Source organism: Saccopteryx bilineata, chromosome 1 (genome assembly GCF_036850765.1).
Source record: "Saccopteryx bilineata isolate mSacBil1 chromosome 1, mSacBil1_pri_phased_curated, whole genome shotgun sequence".
NCBI lineage: Eukaryota > Metazoa > Chordata > Mammalia > Chiroptera > Emballonuridae > Saccopteryx > Saccopteryx bilineata.
In genome coordinates this window covers 282,616,652-282,636,252 of record NC_089490.1, presented here as the reverse complement: position 1 = coordinate 282,636,252, position 19,601 = coordinate 282,616,652, and the positions used below count along the sequence as shown (strand labels likewise).

Genomic DNA, 19,601 nt, shown 5'->3' with positions numbered 1-19,601 from the left:
TGAAATTACAGTGAGCTTTTCCCTATAAGCTGCTTAGCGTTTCCATAGAAACATGATCCGTTGACCTTTATTTTAGAAGCGTGTTTCCTGGGAGATGAGAAGATACTTCTAATGCTGTTTGTGGTTTGTCTCTTCCCCTCCCAGGCCTTGAACCGGGGCATCGCAGCTGTCAAGGAGGATGCGGTGGAGATGCTGGCCAGCTACGGGCTGGCCTATTCTCTAATGAAGTTCTTCACGGGGCCCATGAGTGACTTTAAAAATGTGGGCCTGGTGTTTGTAAACAGCAAGCGCGACAGAACCAAAGCCGTCCTGTGCATGGTGGTGGCCGGCGCCATCGCCGCCATCTTTCACACCCTGATCGGTAAGGCTGATGACACACCCCTTACAAATCTAGCCTCGGTAGTTTCTCATGCCTTTGAATTTATCTAAATGCATTTATTATAATAAGTGATTTCTTCTGCCATTATTAAATCTTTCTCATGCAAAGTTCAAGAGGTGGGAGGAATGGAGTTTGTTCCCCTAACTAGCTCAAGGAAAGAAAATGTGTTCTCTCTGGGAAGCTGTAGTTTTGTTTCTCTGATTCCCAGACACTGTGTCCCAGAGGGCGTGGTTTCATTAATAGGTGATGTAGTCTAGGATTAGCATTCAGTGAAGCCAACAAAATAGCCGATGCTTTTGTAAGGAACATGCATTATTGTACATTCATTTTTTCATCTTAAGAATTAAGATAAAAGGATGTTATTCAAAATTAATACTTGTCAATGGTGAGAACAAATGACAGATTGTTTTATGTATTAAAATTAACTTATATAGGGCCTCATTATTCTCTCCAAAGACAAGACTGAATACTCTTGGCGTAACATTCTTTCTGTGAAACAACAAGGAAGCTGTATCATGTATGTAGTGGTAGTGACTAGCCTACAGTTTTACCAAGACCTTGGAAGAAGATCTTCTTTTAGGGCCAGAGGTTTACTTCTGCTGCCTTCTCGGTGATGATAAGACCCCAAGTCCATCATTTGAGAACCTTTTGGCTTTAAAACAACTCAGCTTAACTGGCATAGAAATTGAATGACACATCTATTGAACCCCATTGCCCATAACCTGTGAAATGACACTTTACAAACCCACTTTTTCCTTAAAACCGGCACTGGTTATAAGGAGAACTGTGAATGTCAGTGTTGAATAAAGGAGCCAGGAGACTAACCCCAGCCATTTACAGGGTATTCAGATGGCAGCTCATGTTTATTCATGTAACTGTGAATCTGAAAATAAATGGGGTAAGGCCTTTGTGGTTTGCCTTCTTAATGTAGCGTAGAATTTTGTGCTACGAACAGTGTGGATGAGAGGATGCTACCCGTGGGCCAAATGTTCAGCCCAAGTGTTGATATTCACCATTTATTTGGGCTCAGAGCTTCAGGATATGGGATAGAGAAAAGATGCCTTTCTCTCCCCTTAGTGTTATGGGCTAAGCTCTGTAGAAGACTTCTGCAGCTTGATTTGATCTGGGCCACTTTCAAAGATGATGTATGTACTTGAGAAAATTCCATATTTGACATTAGGTCTAAATAAATATTTGTCTAAACAACTAAATTAGTTCCCCTTTTGCTACTATTCCTTTAATTAGAATTTCTAAATCTAACTCTGTCTGTGTTAGTCATGGTTGACTAGGACTTGGGTTAGATAGCTTATTAGTAGCTGGCAATAAATATGGAGAGAAAAGCTGAGTGCCTGTGTTAATTAAAACTGTTATAAGGAGCATGTGATAATTGAGAAAAACATCAATGTCATTCTCCAAGTTTTCCAATTTTAAAATAGAATTATAAACTCTTAAATTTGAACCAAAATGGTTCTACATCCCAGATATATTTAGCAGTCATATTTTTGTTTTTTCTCTTTTAATATTTGTATAATTATAGTGCTTTTCCTTCCACCAAACAGATGCTTTCTACAATTGCTGAGAAAGCACATGTCAGTTCCTTCTGAACACTCACAACTCGGGTCGTGATGATTTGCCCTCTCGAGTTCGTTCCTTGGCCTCGTTTCAGTTTTCTGCCTGGAGCTTTAATCCGGCCCTCTGCTGCCTGCTGCATCAAGTGTCTCCCTCCCCTTCCTTCCTCCTTCTGTTTTTCAGTAATCCCATTAGCTTTCTACATCCAGGTCTGGTTCACTTTTGGTTTTCCATTCACTTGACCACAGGCTCCAAATGGCATGTTGCTCTGTCGCCATCCCCGACCTTTTCCAAAACTGTTTTTCTACCGTCAGTAAACATCCCCAACCCCATTCAGATTCTACTTTATGTCTTTATGTGTCACCTACACTAGACCCTTAAACCCATTTTCATGTCTTAGTAATGATGAAAACAGCGACTTCCATTTCTCCTCCAATAATCACCTCTTGGATAACTGTGCTTGTGACAGAGGAACAATGACATGGATGAAAAGCAAAAGGCAAATATTACAAATATATTTAACTTGAGAAGCCATGGTGTGCTCTCAGGCTGTCTTCCTAATGATATTTGTTTGGACTGATATTGAGATGAATAGCTATTGCATTCATGCACAGCTCCTGTGGGGGCTGCAGGAAGCATAAGAAGCTGTGTATATAACAAACTCACCATGCTTAACTCAGACTGGAAATACGAACCAGAGAATCCAGGCTTGAAACTTAACTTCTCTATTTTTTTTTTTTTTCTGAAGTGAGAAGCAGGGAAGCAGAGAGACAGACTCCCACATGCGCCTGATTGGGATCCACCTGGCATGCCCACCAGGGAATGATGCTGTGCCCATCTGGGGCGCTGCTCTGTTGCAACTGGAACCATTCTAGTGCCTCAGGCAGAGCCATGGACCATCCTCAGCGCCCAGGCCAACTTTGCGCCAGTGGAGCCGTGGCTGCGGGAGGGGAAGAGAGAGACAGAGAGAGAGAGGAAAGGGGGGTGGAGAAGCAGATGGGTGCTTCTCCTGTGTGCCCTGGCCAGGAATTGAACCCGGAACATCTGTACGCCGGGCTGACACTCTACCGCTGAGCCAACCTGCCAGGGCCTCTATATTCTTTTGTTCAGGTGAAACCAGTCTAATGATCTTAAACTTTTTGTTTTGGGGGCTATCGCCCCATAATCTTAATTAATTAATTTCTCTATTTTTACCAACTTTTCACTGACATTTATATGAGGCATTTATTGAGAGCAGAGAAGAGGAAGATTCCTTCTCTTAGGGGTGGTGGCCTCATGGAATGAGTGTGTCATCATCTCTTAACAGGCTCTGAACAAGTAAGTTCAGCACAACTCTTTCTAATTTTTTTATCTTTGATACAATATAGAATCTAGAATAGGACCCAGTGCTCTAAATTAATATTTTGCTATAGCCATATAAAATTCGAAAGGGTAACTCTTCTTGCCTATTACGTGGCCCATGATTTTTTTTATTTAGACAATTAATTATAATGGAGTAACATTGATCAATTAGAGTACATAGATTCAGAGAAAACAACTCCAGATCATTTTAACATTTGATTATGTTGTATACTCATCATCCAAAGTCAAATTGTCCTCTGTCACTTTTTATCTGGGCTTTCTTTATGCCTCTTTCCTCCCCCCAGGCCTACCCTCTCCTCCCTTTCCCTCCCCCTGGTAACCACTGCACTCTTATCTATGTCCATGAGTCTCAATTTTGTGTCCCACCTATGTATGGAATCATACAGTTCTTAATTTTTTCTGATTTACTTATTTCACTCAGTATAAAGTTATCAAGGTCCATGCATGTTGTCATAAATGATTTAATGTCATCATTTCTTATGGCTGAGTAGTATTCCATAGTATGTGTGTACCGCCTCTACCCTATCCAATCATCTATTGAAGGGCTTTTTGGTTGCTTCCACGTCTTGTGGCCCATGATTTTTAACAACACCCCAGTGTTTTTCATTTTTTCAGTTTAATGGCCAACTCTTCCTGGTTTCTTTTTGCTTTGTTTCCTTCTTATTCATTTTATTCTTTACAGTATTAGTTATTTTACCCAGCATGATACCTTCTGTACATTTAAAATCTATAGATTTTTTTGGAGATATTCTCAAACACTCATAAAGTGCATCCATTTTCCTTTATGAGGGTTTTAATGTGAATGTTAACTGTAAAAAGATATATACCACTAGTATTAATAGAGCTGACCTTCCTGCTTTGACAAAAGAAGAGTGAGAGTAATAATTTTTGTTTAACTCACTTTTAAAATAATCTAGTCTCTACCTGTCCTATAAGTAGTCAACAAAAGATTTATTGAACAAATAGTATGTACATGTTATTCTAGGTCCTATTGATCAAAAATCAGGAACAGAGGTGAGACAGGTATAAAAGATAGGATACACCCCTCTTGTTGTGTTTAGCACCAATTTCTAGAAGAATTATGGATAAAGCTATTTGTAACCTGTGAGAGCTTTGAGATATGGTAAAGATAAACCAAAGTCAAAGTGGGGAGAGTTAGAGACCACCCCTGGACTTGGGAAAGCAGAGTGACAGTGAGTAAACAGGAGGGAAGGAGCTCTTGGTGAGGAGAGGGTGTAGAAGGCACACAGTAGTCATGCATTTATAAATTGGGGAGAATAAAGCAAGAAAGAGTTCAGTGTTGACCGTGTGAGGTACCCTGAACTAGGGTTGGGGCAAGTAACCAGGTATAGAAAGTATGGAGCCTGACACTATAGAAGAGCTCAGTAGACAACCCAGATAGCAAAGAGGGGGCGGGGGAGGAAGAGAGAAAGGGAAGGGAATCAGAGAACCACCAAGTAGGAAGAGGAATTGGGTAGGGCAGGCATTATGCAGGAAGTCCTGTGGCTATATCTGAATAAGCTGGAGATTCTTTGACACCAGTGGGCATTTTTGTGACTATCAGGAACAGCAATATTGAATAAATAAGATTTATTATAGTGTTCATGTAATAATGTTTACTTAATACAGCTTTAGCCAAGAAAGGTCAATATATTCTGCTTTTTGCTTCTAAAAATTTTTAATATTTAGAAATGTTAGATGCATTTTATCATTCTGAATAATCTCCGTGGTTGTGAACTAGTACCTTGGTTAGGTGCTCTAAGGTTGTTGTTTTTCAAAGATTGTGCATTTCACGGTGTTCCCAGGCCTCGGGGAAATCCCGGTTCCCAGCATGATCTTCTCTACCTTAGATTTTTCTCCCAATCTGCATGAACTCTACTTTTCATTATCTAGTAATTATTTATCAATTGCTGGAAGACCTTCTTCAATTAGAAGGAATTTCAAATGTAAGCGTCTCCAGCTTTGAAAAGCCAGTTTCAGACATAGCTGCTCACCTTCACTCTGTGTCATCTCTGGGCGTCAGCTGGCAGACCACAGTGGGACCTTAGAGACAGGCTCGGGGCCGAGAGCACCAAGAGCTCAGTAATGTTTTTGCCCCAGTACTAGGTCCTTCTCATGACATTTGCAGGAGTTGAAGCATTTTTCTTCCTTATGTTTCATACTCATTTCGTCTGATTTTTTCTTTCTTTCTGGACCCCACCAGTGAGCCAGGCAGTCTACTCTCCTTGAGAGATTTGCACGTGGTCATGGGTTTCCCTGGACATGGCCAGAGCAGATCCCACTGACTGCACTGGCACCGAGGAATGCGTGGTAGAGATTGTAGGAAAAGATGGCTTCACAAAAAATATACCCAGCAACCCCCTGCCCCAAAACCTTCTGCAGTAGCCAAATGAGAAGACTCTTGGAATTGTGTTGGACTGCACACTCGGAGATTAGAAGGACCACTAGCCCCAAAGCCTGTGACTGTTCTATGCACACTCGTAGCCTGGCTCTAGATACCCAAATTGCAGGAGCCATTGGAGTATTTTTGGCTTTTTGTTTTTGGCCTTTGTTGGACACCTGACGCTAAGTGTTCATTTTTAAGCTAAACGGCAGCCGTTACTCTTGATACTGACTTAACTATGAGACATCTTTTTTTTTTTTTTTTTTTTTTTTTTCCATTTTTCTGAAGCTGGAAACAGGGAGAGACAGTCAGACAGACTCCCGCATGCGCCCGACCGGGATCCACCCGGCACGCCCACCAGGGGCGGTGCTCTGCCCCCCAGGGGGGGGGTGCTCTGCCCATCTGGGCGTCGCCATGTTGCGACCAGAGCCACTCTAGCGCCTGAGGCAGAGGCCACAGAGCCATGCCCAGCGCCCGGGCCATCTTTGCTCCAATGGAGCCTTGGCTGCGGGAGGGGAAGAGAGAGACAGAGAGGAAAGCGCAGCGGAGGGGTGGAGAAGCAAATGGGCGCTTCTCCTATGTGCCCTGGCCAGGAATCGAACCCAGGTCCTCCGCACGCTAAGCCGACGCTCTACCGCTGAGCCAACCGGCCAGGGCTTTCTTTTTTTTTTTTTTTTTTTAATTGCAATACATGGGATTTGCCATTTCCGGGCCTTAATTTAGGCCAGTTGCCTAGGTGCAGATATTACCTATTTCTCTCTCAATCTATAAAAGAGGAAAATTTGCTGACCTTGAATTTGGTTTTATTTAGGTTCCACTTAATTTCTTCTGCATGGAATTAGTATTGCCTGACCCTTTAATTCATATAGATGTAGAAACTATGCTGTGGATTTCTTATTTCTTTACACATTCATTCTCAATACTGACCTGTAAGGCCTCTTTCGTATCCCAGAAGAGCCTGGGCAGACTGAAAGCTCAGAGGAACAACACTTTTGCAGCGAACAATTGAAATTCTTTCTAAAGTGGTTCTGTTTCTCAGTCTTGCCTTGCCAACAAACTTTTCCATTATTCATGGATCATAAAACAGCCCTATAAAGGGTGAACTGGTACAATTTGATGTAAACGAAAAAAGATGCTAGGAGTAAATGGGCAGTTTCAATATAGTCTCACAATTTATCGCTGTGTCACAAACTACTGCTATACTCAGTGATTCAAAACACAAGCATTTATTCTTGCTCACCAGACCATGGGTTGGCTGGGTGTTTCTTTCGGATATGGCTGTGCCCGTGCCCCTGTGGTCAGCTGCCAGTCAGGAGGAGGCTCTGCTGATCTTGGTGGGCTTGCTGGGGGGGGTTGTCACCTGACTGTAGGCTCATCTAGATGGCCTCTGCTGGGACATTTTTGCAATTAGTCCGTCTCAGATCACCTCTTTGGGGATTACGGATCCATGTATTTATTCAATCAATATATATCGAGCCCCTCCTATGCAGCAGACACTGGGCTAAGTGCTGGGAATTCAGACGTGACTAAGGCGTGTTCTCTAGAGAAAAGCAGATTTACATAGTACATTATTACAAAATCCGCTCTTCCAAGTCTTCATACCAGTGAGATAGAATTTTTGTTCTTGTGCTTGTATTCACATTTATTTACTTGGTGCAGATATCTGTGCTATCTCTCCAAGGCATGGGCAGTGTTTATACCTTCCATTCCCATATCTTCCAGATAAATGTTGCACGGTCCAGGCGGTGTATCACATGTCTGTGACCCAGCCCTGATGCAGGTGACCAGCCTCTTCACAGCTGGGTTAGTTGGCACGGTGCCTGACATATATAAGTCATTCATGTATTTTTGTTAAAGTGATTTAAATATCAGCCATACAAACACACATTCTTTGGACATGATATGTTAGAAACACAGGGGTAGAGTTACCAGTCCCTGTGAAAAGCCTAATAAACAGGACACACTGAGCCAATCAGTAGTGAGACTTGCAAGCACGGAACTAGGAGATTATTAGAATAAGGGTTCTCAAATTTGCCTCTTGGAAATACACATATTATCCTGTTATTAAAATGGGAGGAGGGCTTTCTCCTTGATTCCCATGGGAAAATACAGGTAAATCAACTTGTGTTGGTTAATATTAATATTTCATGGCATTTTGCAACAAGCACTGGTAACTACTGGATGAACAAGCTTGAGAACCACTGATTCTGGAAAAGGTCCATGACCCTGGAGGGCTGAGGTCAGAGGAGCTAGAAATTTGAATGGGCCCTCTGGTTTTTTCATTTTGGGGTGGGGTCAAAGCTGTCAACCTGTAAATAGGTCAGGTCGTGTCCTCTTACTGCAGGAAATCCATTTTGATCTGTTTCAAAACCTTGTTCAATTTTTCTTTTTAGTGTTCTGCTCTTCATAAGGGATATGAGCTGTTTCAGAACAATCTTGGTAAGGCTGTTTATGGACACAGAAGGTTACTAGGTGTTAAGGCAGCTAGCTTGGTAATTACGGACTCATGCAAAGCCCTTTAACCGAATTACCCCCAGCCAACAGCTTTAGCCAGAAACAGCTCCAGGGCATCGGGATGGGAGGGAGGGAGCTCGGGGGTGAAAAACAGTTGCTGGGATTTTATATTCCCAGCTCACGAGGTGGAAACAACATTTGTAGTTATGATCAGACCTTTTCTGCCATGTAGGGAAGAAGTAGAAGGAAGGGGGGAAAAAAAAGTAGGAGAAAAAGCTTTCCTTGCCTCCAGATTTTCCTAGTAACTAAAAGAGGAAAAGAAGAGAAGCAAAGGCCATCTTGTACCCCTAGATTCGAAAGTACCCTGGGACCTGGGGACCCTGGGCGGGCCCAGCACCAGCTGCGGGCTGAGCAGCAGGGGTCAGAGGCGCCTCCTGGCAGAGCCCTAACGCTGGGCTGCACTCACCACACAGGCGTTTTTTAAACCCTGTCAAGCTTTAAGTGTTTCCTTCATTGATCTGCAGAAAGGCACTGTTTTTGCTTTTTTAGTTAAAATATTCTAACCTAAGTAGGTCTATTTACAAAGGGGAGAGAAGCTCATTTATATTGATTTCTACCCTCCCATGCTGCACATCAAACCATAGGCCATGCTGTCACGGGCAAGTCCCATCTTTCTCGCCCCTGCCCCGGGGTCCCACAGGAAGATAGTGTCTCTGTCTCATTCTCACAAGCCATCTGTGGGAGTCTGCCAGTCCTGTCCTTCCAGAGTAGCACAGACCGGGCAGCTCAAACAACAGAAATGTATTGTCTCCTGTCGCGGTCCAGCCACAACAAGTCTGTTACAGGATCCTCAAATGGGAAAAGGTATGGAATTAAATAAATGATAGAGAATTAAAGATATATACATAAAGATGGGTTCGGGAGGACCACACGGCAAGCAGTCTCTACTGCTCCTAAGCCGATGCAATGGCGGCCCCCAGGCACATCTGTCTTTATTCAGGGAAAAAAAAACGTGGTCCATTAGCAATTCAATGGTTTTCGAGACAACTCAAAGACAACCCCCACCATACCATGTAGATCTAACTGTACACCAATAAGAAACTAGCTTCCAGCCTCTTCTGGAGAACATGGGTGGGATAAGCAATAATCAGGTATAGCTCTTTGTTAACTGGGCAGGTAAGATGGGTGGTTAGGCCCAGCACCTGTCCCCTGGATATAAAAACACCCTGTTTATATTTCGGTCCCCAACAGTCTCCCAGTTCTAGAAGCTAGATCAAGGTGTGGGCAGGGTTGGTTCCTTCTGAGGCCGTGAGGGTGAATCTGTTCCGCGCCCCTCCCGCCCTCCCTTCCTGCCCTCGCCAGCCCCTGGTGTTTCCTGGCGTCTGTGCCTTTCTTGGGTCTGGGCAGGCATCACCTGTTCTCTGTCTTCATGTTCGCGTGGCGTCCCCCGTGTGCGTGCCGATCTCTGTGTCCAAATTTGAAGGACACTAGTCATATTGGATATACTCTACTCCAGTATGACCTCATCTGAACTAATTATATCTGCAATGACCCTGTTGCCAAATAAGATCACATTGTGAGGACCAAGGGGCTAGGATTCAACATAGGGATTTTGAGGGGACACAGTTCAACCCGTAACACCACAATCTAAGCCCAGCCTGTCGCCAGTTCCGCGGTCCCCACTTTGGCTGTGCTGTCACAGCCACCAGCTGGCGCTTCATGTCGACGCTAACCTTTACCAGGCATTTTAGCTCAGGCTATTCATAGCCAGCCCTGGGCTCTTGCACTTGGCATTGCACTGCTCTGCTCGCCAGCATGAATGCCTTGTTTGTGGCCAGTGGCCTCTGCCCGGGTGGGGCGGTAGTGTGGTAGGGTCAGCACCATCTCCTTGCAGGTCCCAGCACAGTGAGCATTTCCTGGCCAGAGGAAAACAAATACAGATAGACTGCAGGAACCTTAAACTCTGAGACAGAATGGCCAGGGTTAGGCAGCTGAGGTAGACAACGGTCTGTGTGATACAGGAACACCTTCACGTTACTTTGTGGTTCTGTCAGCTTATCTCAGGTCCAGATGTTTCAGTCCAGCCTTCTGCAATCCGCTTTCATCTGGTGCCTTCTGATCCAAACACGGACGTCGTAGCTGCCCCTTCCCTCTTTGTCCCTAGCCTGGAACTAATCCCACCTCCCCACGTCTTACCTTTCTGCCATTGCCACGTGGCACCTCCCCTCAGTGACCCTGCTGGCCCTGCCACATTCCACACCTGACACCTGGCAGCTCACCTTGTGGCTTTCCTGTCTGCCCTTGTCCCTCCCCTCCTGCACCTGCCCCCACCCTCCCGTTCTCTGCATGCCGTAGCCCTTCTTGCCTCTAGAACTCACTTACTTGTACCTCTGCCCCCAGTGGGATTCCCATCTGTGCGTTAAATATCTTTGATATCACCCCGAGGTCCTCGCTTAATTCCCATACTTTAAGATTAATCCTGACAAAGGATGGAGAGACATTTCCTTTTTCCAGGTAACGTGGTAATAAGTCATCCCCCAAGCAGTGGTAGGAGGGTCCTCAGTGATCTCATAAAATGAGACTCTCACTGCATTCGTTCTCCTTTCTGATTTCTAAGCAGCTGCTGTGCTTGTCCAGTCCATGAGCACTCATAGTTATAAAAGAATGAAAACAGCAGGGGCACGGCTATTAAAAGCACCATGTAAAATACTATGAAAAACACAAAGGTGAGCATCTGCCTATACAGTCTAAACATGTATCAGTAAAATAGAACAAACAATATTTTATGTCTTCTTTGCTGATACGATCTGTTGGAACACCTGGGTAAGACAAAGACCTTTCCCTTTCTTTCCTTTATATCCGTTTGGCACCCACACGTTCATTCAGCCCATATCAAGTACACATTGTGTTCCAGTCACACACCTGTCACAAATCCTGATGTTGGATGGACTTCAGAGGCACCTCAGAAATACCCTTTTTTTTTTTTTACTGGACAAGGCTCTATAAATTGTGAAAAGCTAGCTGTAAAATTTTTACTGAAAAGGCATAGTAGGAAGACCTTGGCTAGTTGGCTCAGTGGTGGAGCATCAACCCGATGTGTGGATGTCCTGGGTTCAGTTTCCAGTCAGGGCACACAGGAGAAGCGACCATCTGCTTCTTCACCCCTCCCCCTCCCCTCCCCCTTCTCTTTCTCTCTCTTCCCCTCCGGCAGCCGTGGCTTGATTGGTTCTAGTGCATCAGCCCCAGGCATTAAGGATGGCTCTGTGGAGCCTCTGCCTCTGGAGCTAAAAATAACTCAGTTGCAAGCATAGCCCCAGATGGGCAGAACATCAACCCCAGACGGGGGTTGCCAGGTGGATCTTGGTGGGGGCACATGTGGGAGTCTGTCCATCTATCTCCCCTCCTTTCACCTTGAAAAAAACTTTTTTTTAATTTTAAAAAGGCACAGTAAGAATTTTCTCTTAGTAAATGATTAAGAATTTGTGTAAATGTTTAGCTTCTATTAATATATAAAGTATTCTCTTATAACATCAAAATAATGGAAACCACCTAAATGTACAATAATAAGAAACTAAGCTGATATTAAGTAAACCTACAAAAAGGAATTCAGTACAACCATTAAAATATAGAAGCATGTCATGAAAAGGTGTTCATGATTTACAAGGTTTATGGGGAGTATATATAAGTTTGATCACATTTTCTGTTAAAACACACACTCACCACCACACACACACCTAGAAAAGAACTGGGCGATCGAGCCCAGAGTATTCGCCGTGACCCCTCTCCAGGTAGGTCTCCATTGTCGATGGTTTTCTTCTTTTTGCTCATCTAAATTTTTTAATTTTTTAAAAAAAATATGTATTACATTTAGGATTGTTTTTAAACTTTTGAGAGAAAAAGCATACAAAGAGAACCTTTTCTAAGCATCACCATGACTGTTTCTTGGGCCCTCTGCAGCGTACAGTGACCTGGGCTACTACATCATCAATAAACTGCACCACGTGGACGAGTCGGTGGGGAGCAAGACGAGAAGGGCCTTCCTCTATCTGGCTGCCTTCCCTTTCATGGATGCGATGGTGAGTAGGGGAGGTTGTCGGCTTTCTAATATGGTGGAATATACAGAATGTAAAATTGACCATTTTAACCATTTTTATGTATGCAGCTCAGTGGCATGAGGTACATTCACATTGTTGTGAATCTTCAGAATTCTTTTCATCTTGTAAAACTGAAACTCTGTCCCCATCAAACGCTGAGTCCCCACTCCCCCTGCCCTCAGCCCCTGGCAGTCACCCTTTACTTTCTGTCTATAAATTTGACCACTCCAGGGACCTCATATGAGTGGAATCATATAGTATTTGTCTTTGTGACCATCTTGTTTCACTCTGTATAGCGTCTTCAAGGTCCGTCCATGTTGCAGCACCTACCAAAATGTCCTTTTCCGGGCTGAATAATATTCCATTGTGTGAATATACCACATTTTGTTTATTCATTCATTCATCAATGGACGTTTGGGTTACCTCCACCTTTTGGCTATCGTGAACAATACTGCTGTGAACATGGGTGTACAAATATCTCTTTCAGTCCCTACTTTCATTCTTTTGGGTGTAGATCGAGAAGTGGAATTGCTGGATCATACAGTAATTCTCTTTTTAATTTTTTGAGGAACCACCAAAATTGCACCTAAATTTTCTTTTTTCTTTTTTTTTTTTTTGCATTTTTCTGAAGCTGGAAACAGGGAGAGACAGTCAGACAGACTCCCACATGTGCCCGACCGGGATCCACCCGGCAGGCCCACCATGGGGCCACGCTCTGCCCACCAGGGGGCGATGCTCTGCCCATCCTGGGTGTCGCCATGTTGCAACCAGAGCCACTCTAGCACCTGGGGCACAGGCCAAGGAGCCATCCCCAGCGCCCGGGCCATCTTTGCTCCAATGGAGCCTTGGCTGCGGGAGGGGAAGAGAGAGATAGGAAGGCACAGCGGAGGGGTGGAGAAGCAAATGGGCGCTTCTCCTGTGTGCCCTGGCCGGGAATCAAACCCGGGTCCTCCGCACGCTAGGCTGACGCTCTACCGCTGAGCCAACCGGCCAGGGCTAAATTTTCTTTTTTCTTATCACCAGATGTAATTACTCTGGTAGTTGACACATAACTGATTTCCAGAGTGGCTGCACCATTTTACATCAGCAGTCACAAGGGTTCCAGATGACCACTGACTTTGAACCAGTCCATCTTGTCAGTTTATTTAATGAGGCTTGTCTGTATTTGCTATAAATTCTGGCAGGCAGCAAGAGAGCCCATTTGAAAATTTTTATTTAAATATAAAGTTCTCTTTGATATAGTCAGGCTCAAGAGATCAGGATAGCTTTCTGATAAACTTCCCACTTGTGTGGTATAAGCACCTAGAGCTTTTTAGAATAAGAATCTCTTGAATATACAGATAGGATTTCATTACCTGTGGTAAACACCAACTTTACCACATTCGCTGAGAGTGGCTCATTTGGTAGGTTAAATGCTTTGTCATGATTCTAAAGGATCCTCATACAATGCTTTTTTCTATTCATCTGTATTACAGACATAAAGGAGGCTTAGCAAATATATATATATATATATATATATATATATATATATATATATATATATATATATATATATATATATATATACACAGATCCAATGCTGGAAAATAAACCCCTTCTTTGAGCTTCATTTTACCTTAACCTTGGAGGGAGACTTAAAAATACATTAATCTGCACAGTTTTACCAGCCTTACCCTAGGTTTTATATACATTAGGCACAAGAGGTAAGTGGCCTTCTGTACTGAGGTGAGGCCACAGCCCCAAATCCATGGAAGAATGAGGCAAGGTAAAAATATACTTGGCCCACCTTCTCAAATGTGATCCAAAGCCTGAGTTTGTCTACAGTAAGATCATATTGACATGTTCCCGGTGAACCTCGGACAGCTTTCCTCCAGTTTGCAGAGTCACCTTAAATATTCAACTCAGGTTTGGCCTGAAGGTTCTGATTCTCAGTTATCATGACATCACTGTAGTGGGAGACTTTAGCCATCAGAACACTTGCACCTAAATTTTCTTTTTTCTTATCACCAGATGTAATTACTCTGGTAGTTGACACATAACTGGAAAAACAGGAAAAAGCAAAGGAGTTGGAGTTCATATAACCAGATTCCCCAAGGTGTCCATGCTGGCCTACAGGAGCACCACGTGCTCTCCGGTCAGAGAGCTGAAGGAAGTGGCTCTTTGCACACACTGCACACAGAGTCATGATTTTGCTCTGATGCCTGCTCACACAGCTGTACTGGGACCCCGTACACACGCAGAAGAGTTATCGTCATATAGGGAATTCAGGGAACTCAGGACTCTTACTAAAAGTGAATCACAGACGCTTAAGTGCCCTGGATTCCACCTTCAGCTGGATTTATTTGCCACAGTAGAGTTTCTAACACTCACTGTAACAACAATGCATGTGTGATCAGTACCCTTTTCTTCCGTGTTTCATCTATCAATTCCCCCAAAGGTCCCAAAAGTAAAGAGACTTCTAATAGAACAAAACAAAAGAGCAAACACTTATAAACAGCATGTCGTCTCCCAAACACACACACACCCTGCAGCATGGTCCTGATGTATGGTTGGAGAGATAATATTTGAAAACCACAAAGCTTATCATCCAGATGGCTTTTGGTCAACAAAGATAGCCTAGAAGCCACTATTTGCAAATGTTATCTACAGTTTGCATTTCTTTTCACATTTGGCACCCTAGGACCTGTAAGCTGAGGCCAGAAGTAGATGTAGCAGCTGCTATGTAAAGTCTTGACACAGACCAGTTTCACTCAGATGAAATGTTACTTCTGTGTCACTCCAGTAGGCCTTTCCAGGTTAGAAGGATGATTCTTAAACTGATCCTACCGTGAACTTAAAACATTCTCCAAACCTGCCATCCTCTGGGTTTTTCATTGTCTACTCCCCTTAAAGGACTTTTCCTCTTAATTTCTCTCAAAAGCACAAAGCAGCCCAAACATGAAGAGAGGGAAATAGTGGAACTCTAGTGGGTCAGTGAGAACTTGTAATTACAGTGCTAACTCAGGACCAAGGTATGGCCCTCATTAACACGTGCTTCCCCTGCGGAGAAGCTACGGCTTTGTGATTCCGACCGAGAGCAGCTTCCTCCGTTCCTGGTGTTCACCCAGCTCTACCGCCAGGCACGTGGACCTAACCTATACCCGAGTCTGCATGTCGCTGGTACGGGAGAGGTACTGTGCAGTCACTGATTCCATTTAACAATCTTACATGGATGTAGCCACCAGTCACCGTTACACTCATTTTACCAACCCAAGATTTACCAACCTGCACCACTAAGGTTTTAGAGGGTATAAATATGCCTGTTTCAGGAATGTCCAGTCCATCACAATGACCAGAAATGGTAGAATTACGAAGGTGTACCTCATGCCAAATTGCTTCTCTTCCGACAGGCCTGGACCCATGCTGGCATTCTCTTAAAACACAAATACAGCTTCCTGGTGGGATGTGCCTCAATCTCAGATGTCATAGCTCAGGTAAATATGGTGTGGGTGTCGGTCAAAGCTCTCTGGAGCCCTTAGCTGGTGAGTGACAGAACTCACTGATGCCTCCCGTCCATCCATTCACTCAGTGGTATGTTCCTGAATTACTCAAAGCAAATGTAGACGTCAGTGTTTGTGAATCGAGTGAGAACATGAGCCTCCTGCAATACAAGTATGTACAATCTTGCTAGAATGAGGGTTTAGGAAGTTAAGTTTTGTATCAGAGGTTTTGGCCTTTATTTCTAAAGAGCTTGCATGTGCAATGACTGTACAGTCACCGCTGGTACATCTCGCCGTAGTCACAGGGTCACCATGCACTTGGCTGGGTGGACACTCAGCCCTCTGTGTGCCTAACAATACATGGCCTGTCACTCAGTTCTAGAGAGAGCTCTTAGGAATTATTCCTACATGTTGTTTCTCATGTTGTTGCCACACAGGGCTGCCATTCACGCATCATTTCTGCACGTTTAAAAGAACCAGGAGGCCAGACGCTGCCTGAGAAGGCTTCACTGAGCTCTCTGCCGAGTCCACTTCCCTGGGGTCTGGCACCAGCCCTCGTTTTCCATTCTCCTTTCTAGATTTAATTCCTGTAACCTATAAATTAGACTTAGTTCCTACATTCAGGGATCTAGAAGAAGGACTTTTTCCAAAGATGAGGCGGTTAGACCGATTTCTAAGCTTCCTTCCCCATTCTCAGTTCTATTCCGTGGAACATTTCTGTGCAAGTCTTCCTGGTTTTTCCCTATTATGCACGCCAGTCTTTTAGCCATCTTTTTTAAATAATCTACTGTTAAACAGTCCCTCCCTAAAGAGCAGGAGTTAAATTTCCAGATTAATTGCTTTCACTCCATGGATCATAATTAGAAGTAATTTGAATTCATTCCTGCTAACATTGTGTGTGCATATGTGTACACAGCCATGTGCATGAACCTACGGCTATTTTCTTTCTCAGTTTTAAACTTGATCTTGATACTTGCCTGTTGGAAGGGCTCTCAAGTTCCGAATAAATGTGCCTGGCTGGTAGGAGCCATGAAAGCTAGATTCAGATGACATTTGCTTTCAGCCAATTCCAAGTGGAGTAATTATTTTAATCCCAACCCCTTACCCTCAGCCTCATTCCTCTTATTACCTGAAAGCATTTGTAACTGTTGAATTTGGTAGAGAGGAAATATAGAGATCCTAGACAAAGTCCTTTGAAATACCGGCTTGGCACAGACAGATAGCAAGTAATCACCAGTGATAAAATGAAAATAGTTTATAATGCTTTGGTTTGCAGTAACAAGTTCCACCTTTTAAAAAATTTTACCAAGCTAATTGATTTCACACAGTAGCACAAAAAAGCTTTTGGTTTGGTTCAAACATGCAGTGCTTGTCTGTGGCGCTTTTGTTGTAACGGTCGTATTTCCAATCCTATTGCCAAGGGGTTTATTTAAAATATATATATTGCTGCGTTTATTTAATTTCATGATCACCTAGAGGTTCTTAGCTTGCTCAATATCAGAATGAGAATTTTCCTGAGGTTGTTGGACCTTCCTGGGACCTCCAGTCTTTATCCTTCCTCTGTCGAGAAAGGAAAGCCTTTTGAAGTCAGCTGGATCCCAAGGATCCGGTCAGACACTAGCAAACCACCCCAGAGCGTCTCTTCATCCCCACGCCTTCGTTAGTTTTAATTCTAGACTTCTCTTTAATTTTTAAACGGCCCTCTTTTCCTTTTCTCTGCTGTGCTCGCCTTGGCCCGAGGATCACCCCTCCCACCTGCAGCACCTGAGATGCCTCCTAACTCACCTCCACCTTCCCACCCCAGTCCTTCTCCATCCTTCCCGATTCAGCCACAGTGGTCTGTTCTCAGTGAAATTCTGGCCACCTCACCCGTTTCCTAAAATCTACCTTAAAATTGCTTCCTGGTGTTCATGAGGTAATAACCAAAGTCCTGGTCATGGCCTGCTTCTTGTCCAGCAGGCACTGTCCTCTTGTCCCCTTCTCGCTGCACTCCAGCTGCGGGTCCTCCTTCCGGGAACTCAGTGTGGCCCAGCCCCTGCCACGGAGAGTCTTTGCCTGGACCGCTTTGACCAGAAGGAAATGTTCTGCCTCAGTTCTCCCCACCTCCCCCCACCTCCTCCCCACTCGCTGCTCCTGCTGAGGCTCTGGAGCTCAGGAACACTGTGCATGGGGCACGCCCCCCTCAGCCCGCAGCCTGGCTGTCCAGTGTCACCCTCGTTCCTTCACAGGCCTTGTCACAGTGTGTCAGTGGACGCTTGCTGGCATTGCCGTTTGATCAACATTTCTGCCTCCTCCGCTAGACTGTCAGCCCCGAGATCACAGAGTCTGGGACTGGGTTATTTATCATTGACTCCCCAGTGCTTGGTGTGGGGCCAGCACATAATAGGCCATCACTGGGACAGTCCTCACCACCAAGACAGTAGGTGTCCCTCAGAAAATAACCCGACATTCTTTGATGGCTAAATCTGATTCAAAATTGCAATTCTGGATTAAAATGCAAAGGCTCAAGGGTTATTTTAAATTGACAAATGATGCTCTTCACAATGAAGGTGTAAGGACTAAAATAAGTATTGGATCGCATGGCACCAAGTCATTAAAAAGACAGGCGAGTCTGACAATCTTCACCTTGACCTTGGGAGCATCACTGGCCGGATGCACCCTCCTGCCCTGCTCTAGCCACTGTGCTCCTCAGGCCGTTTTCTTATTGCCACACTTTTTTATTTTTGCCTGTGGCTCCCTGTTCCTTCAAATCCAGGTCCTCCTCCTTGGCTGGCATGACTTCCTGATGGCCTCAGGAGGCTTCCAGGGCTTGGCCAAGGAGGGGTTGGTCCTTTTTTCATACAAGTCTCTAAAAGGTGATTATCTCTGTTTACACTGTAGGTTTGTTTGCATGTGTCTGATGTTACTCTCAATGCAGACAAGCTAGTCTCAGTTTGCATGTTAGAGCACCATAGAAACTTCTAATTCAGGGGTCCCCAAACTATGGCCCGCGGGACGCATGCAGCCCCCTGAGGCCATTTATCTAGCCCCCGCCCGCACTTCTGGAAGGGGCACCTCTTTCACTGGTGGTCAGTGAGAGGAGCACATTGACCATCTCATTAGCCAAAAGCAGGCCCATAGTTCCCATTGAAATACTGGCCAGTTTGCTGATTTAAATTTACTTGTTCTTTATTTTAAATATTGTATTTGTTTCCGTTTTGTTTTTTTACTTTAAAATAAGATATGTGCAGTGTGCATAGGGATTTGTTCATAGTTCTTTTTTATAGTCTGGCCCTCCAACGGTCTGAGGGACAGTGAACTGGCCCCCTGTGTAAAAGGTTTGGGGACCCCTGCTCTAATTCATTAGAGCAATATATGGGCATCTTGGCCCAAGTACAGAAGTCCGTCTTCTCATCCAAATACAAAGGGTTCTTCACAAGGCTTCCCCATTTGGTCCTTACAGTTAACACAACAGTTGTTCCACAGCCACGGGCATTTCTGCTTCCATCAGTGGGCTGTGCTGTGTGCTCGAGGAACATGAGTGTGTGTGTGACTGTGAGTGCTGCCCCAGCTTACGAGCACTAACATGGTCTGTGCTGCAGGCAGTCTGGAGTGCCCACATCCCACGCAGCACCTCTGTTCCGCATTCCCCTGAAGGCATCTGTGCCAAGGTCTCTCTCAGCTCCTGGGTGTAAGAAGCCTGGCACGAGTGTCAGCCTACACTGTGAGCAGATCACTTCTGTATCTAATACTTTTATTTTGTCCAGAACAGTTTCTTTGGATCATCCTGCTTTTCTGTGGTCACTGTGGCAATGAATGTGCTCAGTCAGTGACTCCTGCTCAGTCTCCAGCTTCTTTTTGAACTTTCTGTCATCACTGATTTCTCGATAATGCCGTGATCC

The 19,601-nt window shown here is 44.4% G+C and overlaps 1 protein-coding gene across 1 annotated transcript in view; it reads left to right on the top strand.

The window, feature by feature from the left end:
- ANKH (ANKH inorganic pyrophosphate transport regulator) overlaps nucleotides 1-19,601 on the top strand; it is a 152,458-nt gene that overhangs the window by 87,861 nt on the left and 44,996 nt on the right. Inside the window, exons 2-4 of the mRNA XM_066243924.1 lie at nucleotides 145-361; nucleotides 12,105-12,223; nucleotides 15,631-15,714. Coding sequence (XP_066100021.1) covers nucleotides 145-361; nucleotides 12,105-12,223; nucleotides 15,631-15,714 — 420 coding nt within the window. The remainder of the gene's footprint in view (nucleotides 1-144; nucleotides 362-12,104; nucleotides 12,224-15,630; nucleotides 15,715-19,601) is intronic.